This window comes from Dissoconium aciculare (assembly GCF_010015565.1).
Source record: "Dissoconium aciculare CBS 342.82 unplaced genomic scaffold K489scaffold_5, whole genome shotgun sequence".
In the NCBI taxonomy this organism is placed as follows: Eukaryota; Fungi; Ascomycota; class Dothideomycetes; order Mycosphaerellales; family Dissoconiaceae; genus Dissoconium; species Dissoconium aciculare.
Window position 1 is genome coordinate 1,385,721 of NW_022984955.1, and position 16,084 is coordinate 1,401,804.

Sequence of the window (16,084 nt, forward strand, 5' to 3'; positions counted from 1 at the left end):
TTCATGCACTACTTGTGGCGTGGCGTTGTCTTGTGGATCGTCGCTGCTACATCACAATTCCGAATGTGGACGATGATCCGAAGGCGGGATCGCAGTCCGAGTACAATTATGATCCGGTGCAGGGCTATACCTTGTTCGGGATTGGATGCCACGCCGGCCGCATGCACAAGCGACTCTGCGCACAAGCTTTCTGCAGGTAGTTCCAAACCACTATCTTGCGATGACGAAAACGCGACTCAGTAGAGATAAAGGAAGTGCGAAGGCTGTAGGCTGTTGTGATTGTGCCGCACACCATCTCGCACAGGCACACGCGTGCGTCTGTGGAGCGAATGATCCATGATGATCCATTCATCGAGAGCCAAGGCCGTCCATTCCGAGGGTCGTCACGTCTTTAGTATTGTGACGATCCAGGGTCGCGTGATGGATGAGTCGCGCCATCGGAGGTGAGGGACGGTGCCCCGAATAACCTCCGCAAATTGAACCCCATCGGAACATTGTTGGATTTACCCTACTCTCCATCGACCTGTCCAACTGGGCTGGAAAGCACACATGGCCGGACAGTAAGTCGTCCTCCATGAAGCACTCGCAATGAAGGACTATTTGTGGCATGTGCAAGAATAATCTCAAGAGGTCAACATCATCCAATGATTGCCCATGTGCACTGCGTGTCTCCATGGAGGGCTGAAAGTTGAATGTTTCTGGCGAGCAAAGCACGTGGGATGGTCTCCTAGGCGGGAGCTGCCGCTCAGCCCGCCGATAGATTCATGGGTCAACTGCGGTGACCCGAAACATCCGAGCATGGATCATATTGCGCATGAACAACTTCTCGATCCCACTGCATACTCGCAGCCACTTGAGAGCTGAATTGCTCAACTAGGTTTTGAGCCAACAATTTAAGCAGTGATGACTTCGCCTCTGGGCTAGAACATTCGGAGGACCGCCGGCAATGGCGCGCATCAACAGTGCAGATGCGACATCATCGCTGTCATCGTCTCGGCCAGGCACCCTGCAGCCAACTCGCAATGTTCAGGTCTTCACCCTTGAGACTTTCAGCAGCAAGGACTTCATCGTCAAGGACTTTGTAGAATCCCTTTCCGAATCAGCGATACCGAATCGAAAGTCGCTCTCGTCATATGCGCCCAACACGGTCACACAACCAAGTCAGGCCTTCGACCCAAGACCTCTGATCCGAACGTTTGAGCATGCTCTTGGTAAGCTGAAGACCCTCAGTGAGGATCTTCAAGAGCGCGAAAACGAGCTCAGCGGAAGCGTGCGGAGAGCGGAGGTCCAGCACAATGCCAACATCAAATCACGGGAAAAGGAGCTCGACCGTGCCATTGCTTCATTTAAAAAGCTCGAGAGGACTTTAGATGGAGACGATGACGGCAGTGGGAATGCGGCGATGCGCATTGGCGAGCGACTTGAAGAGCTAGATCGACAGAGACAAAAGGCGCAGGACGCCAAGTTCATTCTACATTGCTGGCTTGAAGTCAGCGAGCGTGGGGATCTGTCGTCATTGGATGATGTTCGCAAGATGGGCGGAGGAGAAGGGAAGGTCCGATGCGCGCACATTGCACGACAGTTGCTCAAGATATCCCAGAGACTGGACCCGAGTTCAGAAACCCAGGGCCCTACTCTGAATGGAAATCATGGCCTGGGCGAGACGTCTGAAGAACATGACCCGGCGTCTGCTACTTCTCGACGAGCTAGGAGCACGAATCAGCCTCGAGAGATTATCGAGAAATTTCTAGAGATGCTTGAAAAGGATCTGTTGAAGTCTTTCGACGAGTACTATCGGAGACAGAACTTCGCTGGAATGCGTGAGTACGCAATCGCGTTGCGCGACTTCAATGAGGGAAGCTCTGTCGTCTCTTTGTTCGTCAACCAACACCAGTTCTTCATCGACCGATCACAATTGGTGACAGAGGAACTGGTGATAGACAATGATACGTGGGGTCGTCTTGCTGATCCTGACATGGAGCCACCCGGAGTTGAACTCAGTCTTCAGTCCCTTATAGACGAGGTCAAAGTCGTTGTGCAGGAGGAGAGTTTCATCATTAAACGTGCATTCCCGTACTACGAAGAGGTACTTGCACGCTTCGTACAACGGGTCTTTCAACAATCAATTCAACAGAGATTAGAGATGGTCCTCAACAAAGCGGATGATATTTCCTCCTTGGCTTTTCTACGATCATTACAAGCATCAAAGTCATATCTTGCAGCTCTGGTCGAAGACCTCAAGGCACATGGGCTCACTGAACATCCGGAACCCGCGTCATCGACGACTGCGGCAATTTTGGACCAGCAACTGGACGAAGTTTTTATGCCATACTTCACCGGCTCAAGCTACATAGAGCGTGAGAAACGCAACCTTGGAGAACTCTTCGAAGGACTGCTGTTCAAATTTGCTCTTTTTCACTCTCGGCGCAAGAAGCTGCAAGCGCAGTCTAGCACTTATCTTGCTTCATTCTCGGCCCGCAGCAAAGAGTTCATCAGCAGCGCTCGAGAAGCATACATTGAGCGATTGGATAGCACTGACCTGCAACCAGGTCAAAAGGCCATGCTGTTGAGGGTGGCTGGACTAAACAACACCAAAGATCAGACACCGACGGACATCGAGGTGACTAACGAAGATGGACAATTAAGCATCGCCTTCACAAGGAGGATGCTCAAATGGCTCGCGGAAGGCGTTGGCAGAGGACTTGAGCTCGCCGGTGGTGGCAATGATACACCTAAGGAGATTCGCGAGCTCCTGCATCTGCTGGTATCCAACTTGGGAGAGGTTTACCTTGAGACGGCTCTGGATGCAACAATCGATGCTGCATCAGCGGCAGAGGTCAACGCCAAAACCAAGCCAGATCTGGATCTAGGCTACGTCCGGGATTTGAAAACGGCGATCAATGTGCTTCATTTGATGCTCACGACAATACAAATGTTGCTTCTTCCCCTCGCAGCCAGCAATCTGACTATCAGTCGAGATTTGGAGAAACAGACCAGCACGTTTGTGGAGAATATGGAAGCTAAGGTCGATATCATCCTGCAGAAGACGATCGATGCTGCGCTCGCGTGGACGACACGTGCTCTCGCAGGACAAAAAAAGACTGACTTCCGACCGCGCGATGATGCTACCCTACAGCTCGATCAGCTTCAGACGGCTACTTGTCAGACCGTCTTCACTTTCTACAGCAGGCTACGCGCAGATGCTGCCACCGCTCTATCAGGGCGCGTGTTGGAATCATTCTCATTAGAGCTCGCAGTTGGTCTCCGGGCATTGCTTCTTCAGCATTTCAAGTCATTCCAAGTTTCATTAACCGGCGCTTTGGCGGTCTCAAAGGACATTACCAAGTACATTGAGCTTCTCCGATCATGGAAACTGCCTGCAACCTTTGATCCCAGCTTGGAAGTGTTGACAGAGATTGCAAACCTGTTCGTCATTGGCCCAGAAGCTTTGCGCGATCGACTGAGGAATTTCGGCTCTGGTAGTGGCGGCCTGCAGGGCGTGGAGAAGGCGGATCTGCGACCATATATCCTAAGGCGTGAGGATAGTGGGAGTGTCGGAGTACAGACCGTGCTTCATGCATTATGATGTTCTCTGGCTAGAGAGCAACCCTCTGGAACCTGAAGGGTTCCAAGCTACGAATACGAAAGACATTTTCGTGCCACATATTATTGTGTGAATTGACAATTCAAACTCCGTGTGCCTATCAGAGTGAAAATTGATTCTGCAATTGTTCAATGCGATCGTCAACGATTAACGACGTCACGTGCGAAATGTCGGCGATGCAGCTGTGCCACCTGAACGTGTCTACCCACCTGCACCAGCTGGACAGACCGACCATTTGCCTTCGCTTTCACGTACGCCGCCCTCAGAAAGCGTCGAGCCTCGCACACTTCACTTATTTGACTTCGTTGTACTGATACCCATTTGACCACGCATTTGTGCACCTGTCGTTTGTCCGAGGATGTTTGCTGTGTACTTGTCGTTAGCATCCTTTGCATATGCGGTTATCGATTGATGTCTCTGGAAAACAAATTGGGTGCTCGATATGCAAGTGCGACACGCCTTATCAATTTGAAAAAGGGCAGCTGTCGATTCTGCTATCACGATCCAATATTTCGCACCCCTTTCGAGCGATATTTCAGATGGCCAACAGCGAGAGTACGGAAGAAGACTTGACCAAATCTTTCAACCATCGAGAAAGTCCCGAAGCTGCCACATCACCTATTGAGATCGCTCGCATACGGTCGAAGATTGAGGAGATTGGATCAGGTATGGCACTTTTTCACGGCGTGCTCATGACAATCGTATGTTCCCACTGACGTAAACGCAAAGCCTACAATACGCTTGAGCAAAACATCTACAGGGTCTCACAGGCTCGACCACATGATACAAGACGCCACGTTGAAGCACTCGAGATGCGCTTCCGTTCACATGTTGCGGCCGCGGAGAAACGCCAGAGCGAGCTCGAGGCGATGAACGGCGATCTCGAGCAACGTCTCGCCGAATCTGAACTGTGCAATAGCCGACTGAAGCAGCGCATGAACGATCTGGAAATCATTGTCAAGAGGTCACTACCGTCCTCAGACGATGTGCAAACCACTGCTGCAGAGCATAAACGACTTCGGGAGTATAGCCCTGGGTATCACCCTGCAAGACCCAAATCAGAGCCATTTGTGCGTAAGAAGTCTTCCGACGGAGAGAACCAGGGTTCGCCATTGCATGATCATTCCCAATTCGATCAGTCGTCGATATTGGACCAGAATTCTGCCGCGCTGGACCTCACGATGTCTGACGTTGCCAATCACAATAGCAAGTTTTCACCTTTGCGTCGCACAAGCCGACCGCACAAGATTGTCAAACGTGAAAACTTTGAGTCGTGGAAGGGCAAAGGGTTGGCCGGGGCTCCGCGCAAGCACTGAAATCGTTGAATGTCAGTATTATACCCATCTGCATAGCATATGCACCCAATCTATTCTATGATCCAGCCCAGTGGTTTTTGAATTTCATGAATGTGCCCATGTCCTCATTTATAAAAGATTGTGAAAGCGACGGGTTGAACCAATTCGCGGCGATGACACGATGGAGATGCGTTCCCGCTTCTCGTGTTGATGCGGCAATCGCCTCAGAACTGACGATGACAAGCCCCGCACATTGTCAATAAGCCATCGCTCAGGGGTAATCAGATGGTCGTGAGTACATTCCTCGCGTGCAGAGTTTACAAATGAGAAAGGGACGTTGTGCGTCGACTGTATGTTGCTGATGCGAAGGAAGTCTACGTGTACTGAGTCGAAAGGCTCAGCTTGGCCGCATATCGTCGGCGTTGCCGCACTATTGACAGCGCAGCACGCGAACACACATAGTTACCGTACTTGTATCGACATCCACTTTCTTTGATAGTGCTCGTATCTGCCCGCGAGAACTTCGAATAAGAAACCCATTACTATTCACAATGGCGACAACACCAACTCAAGCAAAACCAGGCCATGCTCGACACGACACTGCTTTGATTCATGGACTATCATCTGCCGATGTTCAGAAGCTATCCGAGATGAGCATCGAAGCCAAGGCCAGAGCTTATTGTGAGCTTCTGCATCAAAGGTCGATCAGGCCAGCCGTCTCATATCATCTCTAGGCCCTTACTCGCTGTTCCGAGTCGGTTGCTCCATTCTGCTCAAGGATGGGTCCATCGTTCAAGGCGCCAATGTGGAGAATGCCGCATATCCCGTAGGAACATGCGCCGAACGGGTCGCGATAGGAACCGCAGTTGTCCAGGTGCATCCTTTTCGTCCCGAACAACATCGTCTCCGTCCATAGCTGACAAGATCCTAGGGAGCTAAAAAGGGCGACTTCAGAGCCATTGCAGTGGCGACCGATATCACTCCTCCGGCAAGCCCTTGTGGGATGTGTAGGCAATTCATTCGGGAATTCTGTGAGGTAAGATTTCTTTTCTACAAGCAGACAGCCCTCGGAGAATTCTGAGCTGACGATTGAAAAGCTCGACATGCCCATTTTAATGTACGACAAAAATGGTAAATCAGTGGTCATGACCTTGGGTCAATTACTCCCGATGTCATTTGGCCCAGAAAAGCTGCTATCGACCGACCAGATCGCGCTAGAGCCGCATCAGGAGTCACGGCACGAAGAAAATTGATGGATGTAGCAATGAAGTACGGGCAGCTCATTTTTAACATGAGGTTCAATACAATCGATCTATAAGTGAAAGTGACCAACGACCTTGTTGGACTGTTCCGACCGTGAGGATGGAACCGCGAGGCTACGTCATAAGAGGCGGAGGAGCCTCGCTAGAGCGGCCTCGACAAACCATTAATAACTTTTCGACCTTCACGTGCTTCCAGTATCTTTGACAGAGAAAATTGCGACCTAAAATCCAAACATCTTCCTTGACGACGTGTAGAAATCGACACACTCGCCTGTGCTAGCAATCATCCTACGGACACAACTACAATGCGTGCCTCGGCGACAGGCACCAGAACCCTGCTGATGACAGCAACGAGAACGCAAAGCTCGACTTTATCACGGCGAGCTCCATTCATCTGCGCAAGCTGTCGTGCAAATGCGGCCGTGAATCCTGCGCCTCGATCAGCGATCAGCAATAGCAGCAGAACACATATCACTGCTTCCCGACATCTACAACAAAATCACGCATCCTCACCGACTCCACAATCCCAACGGGACGCCGTCATCCCTCAGACGCATTATGATTTTTTCCCTCAGACCTTTCCTGACGGCCCGCCACCTAAAGCGCCCTTCACGCCCGACTTGAAGCAATTACGCAAGGAGTTCCTCCAATTGCAAGCCAAAGCGCATCCCGACCTCGCACCTGCAGAGCAGAAACGGCAAGCTGAGGCGCTCAGCATGCGCATCAACGAGGCATACAAAACACTTCAGGACCCCTTGCGGCGAGCACAATACCTACTACGCGAGCAGGGTGTAGATGTCGAGGATGAGAGCGCCAAATTGAGCGAGAACGAGTTATTAATGGAGGTTATGGAGGCGCGGGAGGCGATCGATGATGCGCAGTCAGAGGCGGATCTGGTCGCCCCGAAAGACGAGAACAACGCCAGGATAGAAGGCAGCGTCAAGATCTTGGAACAGACATTTGCGCAAGGCGACTTCGAAGGCGCAGCCAAGGAAGCGATCAAATTGCGATATTGGATGAACATCGATCAGTCGATTCAGGGTTGGGAGGAAGGTCAGGGCGGTGGCGCGATACATCACTAAGCTGTCAGGAACTCCCTGAGGTCACGACAGTACGAGCAGAGGCATCGGGGTAGAAACAGTTCGGTCATGTAAAATCAACACTGTACAGTCCACGCCATCAGCGAGCGCGAAAAAAAAAATACAAGGATCAATGCCATCCCCATAGGTCATGACCTCGTCTCTATGATGACAATAAGCAATCCCTCAAAACGCCATAACCCATCACCCTGCGCCATGCGTAGTTACGGAAAAAGAAATCCAGAGCAGCCAAAACAAGCACGTCGCCTGATGACAGACTAATCGCTTTCTTGCTCGGGCTTCTCCTGGATACTCGATTGATTGCGGCTGGCGCCGTTGCCGTTCAGGCCAGCACCCTGGTTGAAAGGCGACTTCACGCCACCAGGCTTGCCGCGAGTGCGCTCGAAGAAAGTGCTGACCTCCGAGCTCCAGTCGTCCTCCATGCGGTCCTCGGCCGGGCCCTCCTTCTCGGCGGTGCGGCGAGCCATGGCAGACTCCCAGTCGGCGCGCATCTCCTCGACGCGCTGCTTGTAGTCCTCCTCGGCGTTGTAGTGCTTGCCCACTCCCCACATGCGCTCCCAGAGCGACAGGTGACGCGGGTGCACGGCGATACCGTGGTACTCGTGCTCGCGGCCGGCGCGGATAAACGCCCAGCGACGCTCCTGCTCCTTGAGATCGAGGCCGGTGGTGTCAGGCAGGAAGATGAGAGTGATGAGGAAACCGCCCAGACCGAACCACGGAACGACCAGGAAACGGGTCTTGACGTCGATGTAATTGTAAAGCACGGCGGCGGTGAGGGCACCCAACTTGCCGATGGCGGCGGAGAAACCGTGAGCGGAAGCACGGACGGGTGTCGGGAAGACCTCGGCGGCCACCAGGAAGGTGACGGAGTTGGGACCGAATTGGTTGAAGAAGGATGAGAGGAAATACATGGTCATGAAGCTGGTGACTCCAGCCGGGCTGGTGTAGTACTCGTAACCAAACGCCGGGATGACGAAGCAGATGAAGTCTGCAAGGAAACCGACCAACTGCATCCACTTGCGGCCGTAGTTCTTGTTGTCGATCAAGAAGGATGCGAGGTAGTAACCCACAAGGGATACTCCAATGTTGATCAAGTTGTAAAGCCAGGTGGTCATGACGTTGCTGTTTGAGCCGGTGATGGTCTGAATGAATTGTCCCTGGAAGAGTTTGTTGCCGTAGAAGAAAACGTCGTTGGCGTACCAACCCGCAGCAGTGGCGAAGAGACGACCTCCAAAGTAAGTGAAGGTCATACCGAGTGATTTGACGTCGTAGCCGGTAACGGACTGCTTCTTCTTTGCCTCCTGCAGATGTTTCGAAGCAGATCGCATCTTGTAAATACGATAGTAGACTAGCCACAAAGTACCAGCAGCAGGAATGGCGAAAGAGACTCGGTAGGTGTACTGTGTGAGTTCTTGGCTGTACGGCGGACCGGTCTTGCCACCGCTGAAGATCAGGAGCAGCAGGATCAGAATGACCTGGTTGAAGAATTGACCCCAACCTTGCATCAAGAATGCGGAGGTGACCTTTCGGCCACGGTGCAGACGATCATCGCGAGTGGAGACTTTGCCGGATCCGACTGCGTTCTCCATACCAGAAGTTGCGGTCATAGGGTATTCACCACCAACACCAATGCCATAGAAGAACAATGACCAGACGTAGCAGATGACCCATCCATCTAGCGGGAAAATTAGCTTTGCTGCTGATGGGATCACGACTTCGATTCGGAGGTTCACTTACCGAGCGTGACTCCCCACGAAGCAGTCAGCATGAGCAGACCGACAAACATGATCGTGGCATCCTGAATCAGACCGAAGCGGCGACCGATCCAGTCACCGATGATGCCGACAAGAATTTGACCAATGATAATACCGACAATTTCGAGGTACTCGACAGATTGAACCCAGGTTTCGTTGCAGGCAGTCGGGTTGTTGCCCCAGCAAGCAGGGAAGGCGCTGGAAAATAGTGGCTTCACGTTGCCGATGGAGAACAATACATAACTAGTCGAAATCAGATTAGATAAAAGTTTGAACATCATTTGATAAACGACTTACCCTTCGAGGAGCAAACCCATACCAGGAATGACCATGTTCCTCATGTAATATGAGACAGGGCTGAGCGGGTCGGCTTTCATCATGGAGCCGATGGACTTGAGCTCCTTGAGAGCTTCTTCAGAATCGACCTTGTTGGTGAACTTGAGGCGGCGCCAAAGACCCATATCAGCCCAGTAGGTACCGGTCTCGTCGTAGCTGTCATCGGGGAGAAGTAATGAGCGGAAGACGGTTTCTTCGTCGGCATTCATGTCGGCGATGTCAGCCGTCGCGACGTGTTGTCCAGACATATTGGGGCCATGAGGCGCGGCGAGACCATAGTCTCGCATGGAATTGTTGGCCATGTTGAGATATCCTTGAAGTCTTTGGACGACAAGGGAATTGGTAGTGATCTGGCACAGCTAAGGCTCGAGGATCGAGGATGGACAGGGACTATCAGGTTTTGGAATACCGCGACAATGCCCTGTTATATAGATCCTCTGCTCGTTGCGGCACGGAGATCGATGGGATAGGACGGAGCTAGAAGGAAGTAGCAAGCTTCCTTCGGACTGTGTGTAGCTGAATGGACAGGTAACAATACGGGCCTCTATTCTCAGACGATCAAACCCGAGTCACCCACGTTTTACCCTTTAGTGCTCGTGAGTGGACTAAAAGACCCACACGGCGAGGGTCGCAGTGTTGGTATTCGGCGGGTGGATCGGCAAATGGGCCAATCCGTGCGCTGTTAGTTGGTGGAAGGATGGATGCGGGATGACGACGAGTGTGTAAGTGATATGCACAAGGTGCGATTTACTCGAGTCGATATATAGCATATTTAGCAGTCAATACCATGAATCCATTGCTGTAAGGCTTCCGGTTGCCATATTACAAATATGCAATATCGTGGAAGTGACGGCCGAGGCAGCCGCTTTGGTACAGTATCACCATGATAAAAATCTGAATCAAAACCCTGCCCGGACGTGTGGATAGTGGATTCTACGGTGAGTAAGGAAAGGGACTGCGATAGACCCGCCCGCCCAATGTTAGGCCGGTAGCTGCGGGGGTCACAGCTCGTCAACTCTTTCTCTCAATCACCCGGACTGTGTCATGAGGACCTCAACAGACCGACTTTTGTCGGCTGGGCTTGGGACAGACTGTTTGTCAAGTTTAACTATGGCCACTCGGTGCGTGCAAACCTTTACGATAGAGGCCGTTCTCCCCAAAGAGGCCGCCGCCGCTATTGCGCGGGTGCTAATGGTCCCAAACTGCCCAAGGTAGTCTGAATTTTTTTGGTGCAGTTCGGCCTTCCGATAATAGCGAGACGGCGGCGGCACTTGCAGGCTCTTCCGCGCGACAGGAGAAATGCAACCTTACGATCGCTGTGCACGCGCTGTCATGACGACGGCGGCGCAAGACCAACCCTCACGAAGCTTCCTGTGAAATGCTTGGAGTTCGTCATTTGTTTGGCAGCGATTGCTTGTGTCGTGTGTGTGGCTGCCACGATATTGATGCGAACGTCGCGCACCTCGGGCGGTGCGGTCGTCTCGACCAATCAAGAGCTCGGATCTGACCCCGTGGGCTGTTCAGGGTAGCTGTAGGGATCTACGACAAGTTTAGTCGGGCGGAGCTAACATGCTGGGCTGCTCTCGCGTCTTCCCGCTAGTCACACCAATTAAGGGCATTCGGTAGGTGAGTCTCCGATCTCACATGTCCTACACGCAAAATCAGTCGGACTCTGCCCAATATGTGCAATTCCCCGTAGCTGTCGACCGTTTAATCTTCGCAGAATTACGTTTGCAGCAGAGTCGTGCGCGGCGATTGGATCTCGTTCGATTACCTTTTACGTGAAGTTGTATTTCGGAACCCCACGCTGTGCTGCAAAGGGCCGCCGTGGGAAATCATCGTAACTACGAAGCGCCACATCATGCCTTGTCAGTGCCACCACTGCTTAAACGACTACTAGGTGAAGGCTTGCCTCCAAGTCTGCGAGGCTTGCGTTTTTGTCCATGCTTGGTGCAACGTCACCGACTCAGCCGAGAGGCAGGATTACCTTGCTGAGAACAAGAGGCCGGACGATGTTTAATCCGACCACCGGGATGCTTCTCTATTCAAAGAACGGCGTGTTTACCCAAGACAGAAGCTCATTGCGTGAAGCTTGTAAGCTGCACCACCAATGGCATGAACACCGTGCAATGGTCTGGCACACTCGCTCCTATTCACTCGTGTCCTTGCAACGCGGGCATCAGATGTGGGTATGCGGCTATTCTTGCGAGCATCAACTCCAAATGGTCGTTTCTGCTCGCCCCTGATGGCTGACATGACTGGGGCTCTAGTACACGATGATGTCTGGTACTTGAATCTCCCATCGAGATGACGGTCTCTGACAATATAGCCATTGCACATGATCCCGACCTAGGGTTCTTCGTAGATGTGCCATGTCGTCCTTGATGTTGAAGACGAGGGCTGTAGTAATGACCCTGACGATCGACATCGTGGCAGCATGTGGACGCTAAAGCATTGCGTTGCATGCCACGCGGATATAGCAGCGCGGGCGTACCAAAGAGAGCGGCCCTGGATCCGAATCATCCAATCGTGTTGGCGATCCGTAACCGATATGCCACCGGTGCGATGCTCATAGAGGGCTGGACCGGAACACGGCATCTGTTTCAGTCGGATCGTTCGGTCGTCGCCTTCTGTCGGCGAGAACCGCCATGAGGCATATACACGTGGTCAGCATATCCGCACGCTCTGATTAGCTATCTCTTCTGATGGATGGGCAGACACGCTTGCTTTGTGTCTGGCGCCACAACATTCCATATCGTGGGATCCTGCGTGCATTCGTTCCACGCATATACCCGATCGGGATATCGGTGCCTTTCTGCTCGCGACAACCACAACAGCACCGGGTCTGTGGATGCGGGCACGGGATGACCTGCGGTGAGCAGAACCTGCCTTTCAGCATTTCAACATGGAAATAATGTTGATCTCAAGTTTTTGGATACACGTGACGTTCTCCAAGGGATAAGTGTTGCGCAACCCTAGTGCTTGCCCCAGGGTTGTACAATACACATTCGGGATAAGATCGTGTACCATATTTCATGTCCAACGAGCGTTTGCTTCCTTTCCAATGTTGGAATTGATTGAAATCCCCGAACCAGTGGTCGAACAATCGAACCGTCCCCATTGGAGTGGAGAGTCGGTTATATCTTGGAGATTGAGTTCAACATTCCACCAATCGCAACTTGGGCGACGTTCGTTCCGTGGACATCGCGACGTGTGTAGTCACACCCAGCCTTTTACGCTGATGATGTGACCAGGGTTTCCTGCTTCAGATACCGCAAGTTCATCGTGGAGTGTACATACACTGGTCAGTCAAACGACATCGTATAACTCGACACGCAGAGTGTATTATCACAGTCGCAAATCCTTTGACCGCCCTTCATATGTATGAGCTGGATCAGAGGATTCCGGATCGAATCAAGAGTGAAAAAAAACCGCTGTCAAACAAGATGATCTGATGTCGACACAAAGAATATATCGAGCACTGCAAGCTTCCACTTTACTGGTGCCTCAGGCGGACACATCGGCTATACCGTCTAGACTGTGGTTGTAAAGATCATGTGAGGTTTGCCAAGACGATTACGAAAAGTCGGAGCGAATACGGGCCGAATAGCCATGCTGATACCGCGGTGAAAAATTCACGGGAACTCTATTTGTTCTACAGAGAAAGGACCGTCTGTGCTTCGTCGGCTTTACCGGTCGGAAAATTCTTCGGGGTCAACTTTAGGTGAGGGGAGCGTTGCATCGTTCGTCCAAGGCAGTCGGGCGAGATCTTTTGGTCACTATGTGCTGTCCAGGCTTGTTTTCTGTGGAGACTCTGCGTGCCTGCAGTATTGGCAGATGTTGCCTCCTCACGAGAGATCCTGCGCCATAGAAAGCGAGTATGGCGCAAATCCGGGTTCACAGTACAAGGAGCTGCCCAGGTAATGGCCGCAGGACACGCAATGCGCTGAGGAGTCGAGTCTTGGCTACCATCCATCTCCGCACACTGTGCAAGACAACCAGGTTTGCAGTTGAGACCTTGGAAAGTCTATGTCCCCTCACGTAACGTGTGCCCGAGGCACAGTGCACGCACACTCGACATCCCGTTTTCACGATGTTCGTTGACTGTCGACATCAGCTGCAATAGTGCCAAGATGATCCAACCACAGGTTCTCCGCAATCATGTCATGTGCCATAGAGCATGGCACACTGTGTGCTTGGTTCGTGTAAACACCAGTTGACGTCCCGACGGGAAATTCTGCAGCGCTGTTTCTGCTCACCAAGCGGGACCTGCAGTAGCTCAACCGTTCCTGCAAATCCGACAACTGCTGTACGCCACCACGAGCGATCATAGTGTTGTACATAATGTACAAAGGCGCGCATGTTGTGTAAATCTTTCCAAAGCGATTCACCAAGCGTGCGCCGAACAGTGGGTGTTTCATGGTCCGCTTCTTCGCGCAACGTTGGCCGTTCGCGATCTTCTGCACATCGTGCGGAGGCGGCACAGGCCGGCACAGAAAACGTCGATCGACAACTGCCGGCGATGATCAGGTGTTATGCGCCCAGCGTGATCGCAGCGTGAGAGTCGACCACGTCAACGGCAGAGCCGCGTCACTACACCACACGTATCACGGTCAAAGGTCACGGGAGCAATTGCGCAAGTGAAGGTCATAAAGATTAGATTCTGTAGCCGTGAAGGCATCGTTGTCTTCATGTCTAAGTAGAAAAAGCAAGCATCAGGTCACGCACGAGGGCGGACGTAGATGAAGTCATAAGTGATCATAAGATCGAGAATCATAAATCGAACCGATTAAGTCCGTCGTCTCCGTAAATTAGTCGTCATCGTCCAGGTCATCGAGCATCAAAAGCTTATCGATGAGATGTTTAGGCGAGGAAAGCGACGGCGGCAGCGACGGCAGCGAGGAAGCTGGAGCCGACGATGACGTTGGCGGAGTTGGGCTTGGCAGGCTGAGGAGTGTAGCTGGGAACGCTGGTGGAGGTAGTGGGGCGGGTTCCGTTGCCGACGGGGACGGATGGGGCAACGGTAGGCTTGATCAAAGAAGCGCTGGAGGCCTTGACGGGCTTGGAGGCGGAAGCCGAAGCAGAGGCGACGGGGACCTTGGTCCAGGCAGTGTAGGTGGGCTTGGTGGGGACCGAGAGGGTGGTTGTCTGCCAAGTGGTAGTGGTGCAGGTGGTAGCTGTTCGATATGTTAGAAGTGAGACTTCCTCCCGTGTGATCGTCATATCAAAAACGTACTGTCGTAGGCGGAAGGAGCGGGCTTGGCCATGGCACCGGCAACGGCAGCGAGGATGATAGCGGAACGCATCTTGAATGTGGTTGGTTGTTGGGGGTGAGAGATGTTGGTATTAGTTATTAGGCGGAGATGTCTTGTGAATGTCGAGTGCGGAGAGCTGTGTATGCTGGCAGTGACGAGTAGCGAATGTGGTTGATGGAGGGAGAGAGACAGTGCAGTTGAGCGGGCGACGAGGTATTATTTATGCAAGGCACTGCAAGTCTGCATGGAGAGGATTTTCCAAGTCATCGCAGCTGGCCGTTTCGGGAAATTCGATTTTCCCTCCATTGCCCGTCGCTCGCCATCCGTGTGCCGACAACCAATCGGGCTATTGATGGTGAGAGGCTAAGAGAAGTCTGCAGCTGAGTAGCTTCCCATCCGATTTTCCGCTCACAACACATTTTCCTTATCCATCACCCACATATGCAGGACAACCGCCACCGGTTGCCCAACTGACAGGCAGGCCAGGTGCTCTGTGCGTTCAGATGTATGTCATGGGTGGTTGTCGTGGACGAGCACAATGGCAAGCCCTCGCTCTCGGCCCTCGTTCTGCCGTTCATCAGGCGAGGACGCATTGTCCACAGCGCGCGCCCTTGGCGAAGCGAGAGCACACCATTCTGATATGACCGTTCGCGATGGCCATAGTGATGTGCACGGCTAGCACAGTGACCGACCGACCTTTGGATGCTCATACAAGCGCGTCACAGCTTTCCAAAATCGACCGAGCAGGAATGGGAAGCGTTTGAAATGTCAATTTTCTTCACATGAATTTGTGCCATGATGCACGGCAGGCTTGTAGCCGACAACTTCATTTCTTCTGCCCTGTAAGTTTGGAATTGCGCCCCACAGGCCGTTGATAACGATTTGAGGACAAACATCTCCGTGCGCTCAACAAGAAATCTACTATGCGAAAGTCTTTCGCGATGCGCGATACATACAGCATGCTGTTTGGTAATCTACAGATATATTGGCGACAATGGTGCCTCGATGATGTTCGCTCACCACTCCACCTGTCGCAATACAGCGCCACATAATCTAAAGTTGGATGATGGTTGTTGCGATACGAGGTGGCGGGTGAGGCTCCTCGCTGAGTGGCAGAATCGACCAAGTGAGGGCGTTTTCGCACCGGCCCACGTTATCGAGCGTCGTCGACTCACATGACAGACTGCTCGGCATGACGGTGGTGCATAACAAGCCTCCCCGGGACCGAACACGGCACCATAAAAATGCGCGTGAAATTCGCGACGCGATCCCACCCTGACAGATCCGTGCTTCTTCTACGACAAACGCTGAAAAAGCCAGGAAATTGGAAGAAACTTTGACGATGACGGTGATTGTGATGATTAGAGCACTTCAGAAATGGTATCAGCGTTGGCGCGATCAGTGCGCGCTCACCGTGTAATTTCTTTTCCGCTGTCCAGCACATGAGACAACAGTCCTAGAGGCGTCGAAGCGTATTC

At 52.3% G+C, this 16,084-nt stretch overlaps 6 protein-coding genes across 6 annotated transcripts; 4 read left to right on the forward strand and 2 right to left on the reverse strand.

The window, feature by feature from the left end:
• Positions 1-946: 946 nt before the first annotated feature.
• Positions 947-3,586, forward strand: K489DRAFT_388450 (exocyst complex component Sec10; the record flags this gene model as incomplete). Its single annotated transcript, XM_033606419.1, has 2 exons — positions 947-962; positions 1,002-3,586. The coding sequence occupies 2 exons, from the start codon at positions 947-949 to the stop codon at positions 3,584-3,586; spliced, it is 2,601 nt and encodes an 866-aa protein (XP_033460797.1).
• Positions 3,587-4,143: 557 nt separating this feature from the next.
• Positions 4,144-4,920, forward strand: K489DRAFT_409567 (uncharacterized protein; the record flags this gene model as incomplete). Its single annotated transcript, XM_033607600.1, has 2 exons — positions 4,144-4,270; positions 4,334-4,920. 2 exons carry the CDS (start codon positions 4,144-4,146, stop codon positions 4,918-4,920), a joined length of 714 nt encoding a protein of 237 aa, XP_033460798.1.
• A 459-nt stretch (positions 4,921-5,379) lies between these two features.
• K489DRAFT_379758 (cytidine deaminase) lies at positions 5,380-6,220 on the forward strand. Its single transcript, XM_033604729.1, has 4 exons — positions 5,380-5,580; positions 5,634-5,773; positions 5,831-5,935; positions 5,997-6,220. Exons 1-4 carry the CDS (start codon positions 5,451-5,453, stop codon positions 6,150-6,152), a joined length of 531 nt encoding a protein of 176 aa, XP_033460799.1. The 5' UTR covers positions 5,380-5,450; the 3' UTR covers positions 6,153-6,220.
• Positions 6,221-6,502: 282 nt separating this feature from the next.
• K489DRAFT_318434 (Co-chaperone Hsc20) lies at positions 6,503-7,243 on the forward strand (the record flags this gene model as incomplete). The annotated part of the gene is made up of 1 exon (XM_033601321.1): positions 6,503-7,243. One exon carries the CDS (start codon positions 6,503-6,505, stop codon positions 7,241-7,243), a length of 741 nt encoding a protein of 246 aa, XP_033460800.1.
• A 275-nt stretch (positions 7,244-7,518) lies between these two features.
• Positions 7,519-9,638, reverse strand: K489DRAFT_318333 (MFS general substrate transporter; the record flags this gene model as incomplete). Its single annotated transcript, XM_033601309.1, has 3 exons — positions 7,519-8,936; positions 8,999-9,258; positions 9,313-9,638. 3 exons carry the CDS (start codon positions 9,636-9,638, stop codon positions 7,519-7,521), a joined length of 2,004 nt encoding a protein of 667 aa, XP_033460801.1.
• Positions 9,639-14,214: 4,576 nt separating this feature from the next.
• K489DRAFT_370082 (uncharacterized protein) lies at positions 14,215-14,657 on the reverse strand (the record flags this gene model as incomplete). The annotated part of the gene is made up of 2 exons (XM_033603100.1): positions 14,215-14,528; positions 14,588-14,657. The coding sequence occupies 2 exons, from the start codon at positions 14,655-14,657 to the stop codon at positions 14,215-14,217; spliced, it is 384 nt and encodes a 127-aa protein (XP_033460802.1).
• Between the last annotated feature and the right edge of the window lie 1,427 nt (positions 14,658-16,084).

Excerpts from the sequence above, each read along its gene's own strand:
- K489DRAFT_379758 (XM_033604729.1), top strand. The coding sequence starts at position 5,451 with ATGGCGACAACACCAACTCAAGCAAAACCAGGCCATGCTCGACACGAC. Across the intron at positions 5,774-5,830 it reads TAGGAACCGCAGTTGTCCAG|GGAGCTAAAAAGGGCGACTT; the intron begins GTGCATCCTTTT and ends ACAAGATCCTAG. Across the intron at positions 5,936-5,996 it reads TCATTCGGGAATTCTGTGAG|CTCGACATGCCCATTTTAAT; the intron begins GTAAGATTTCTT and ends ACGATTGAAAAG.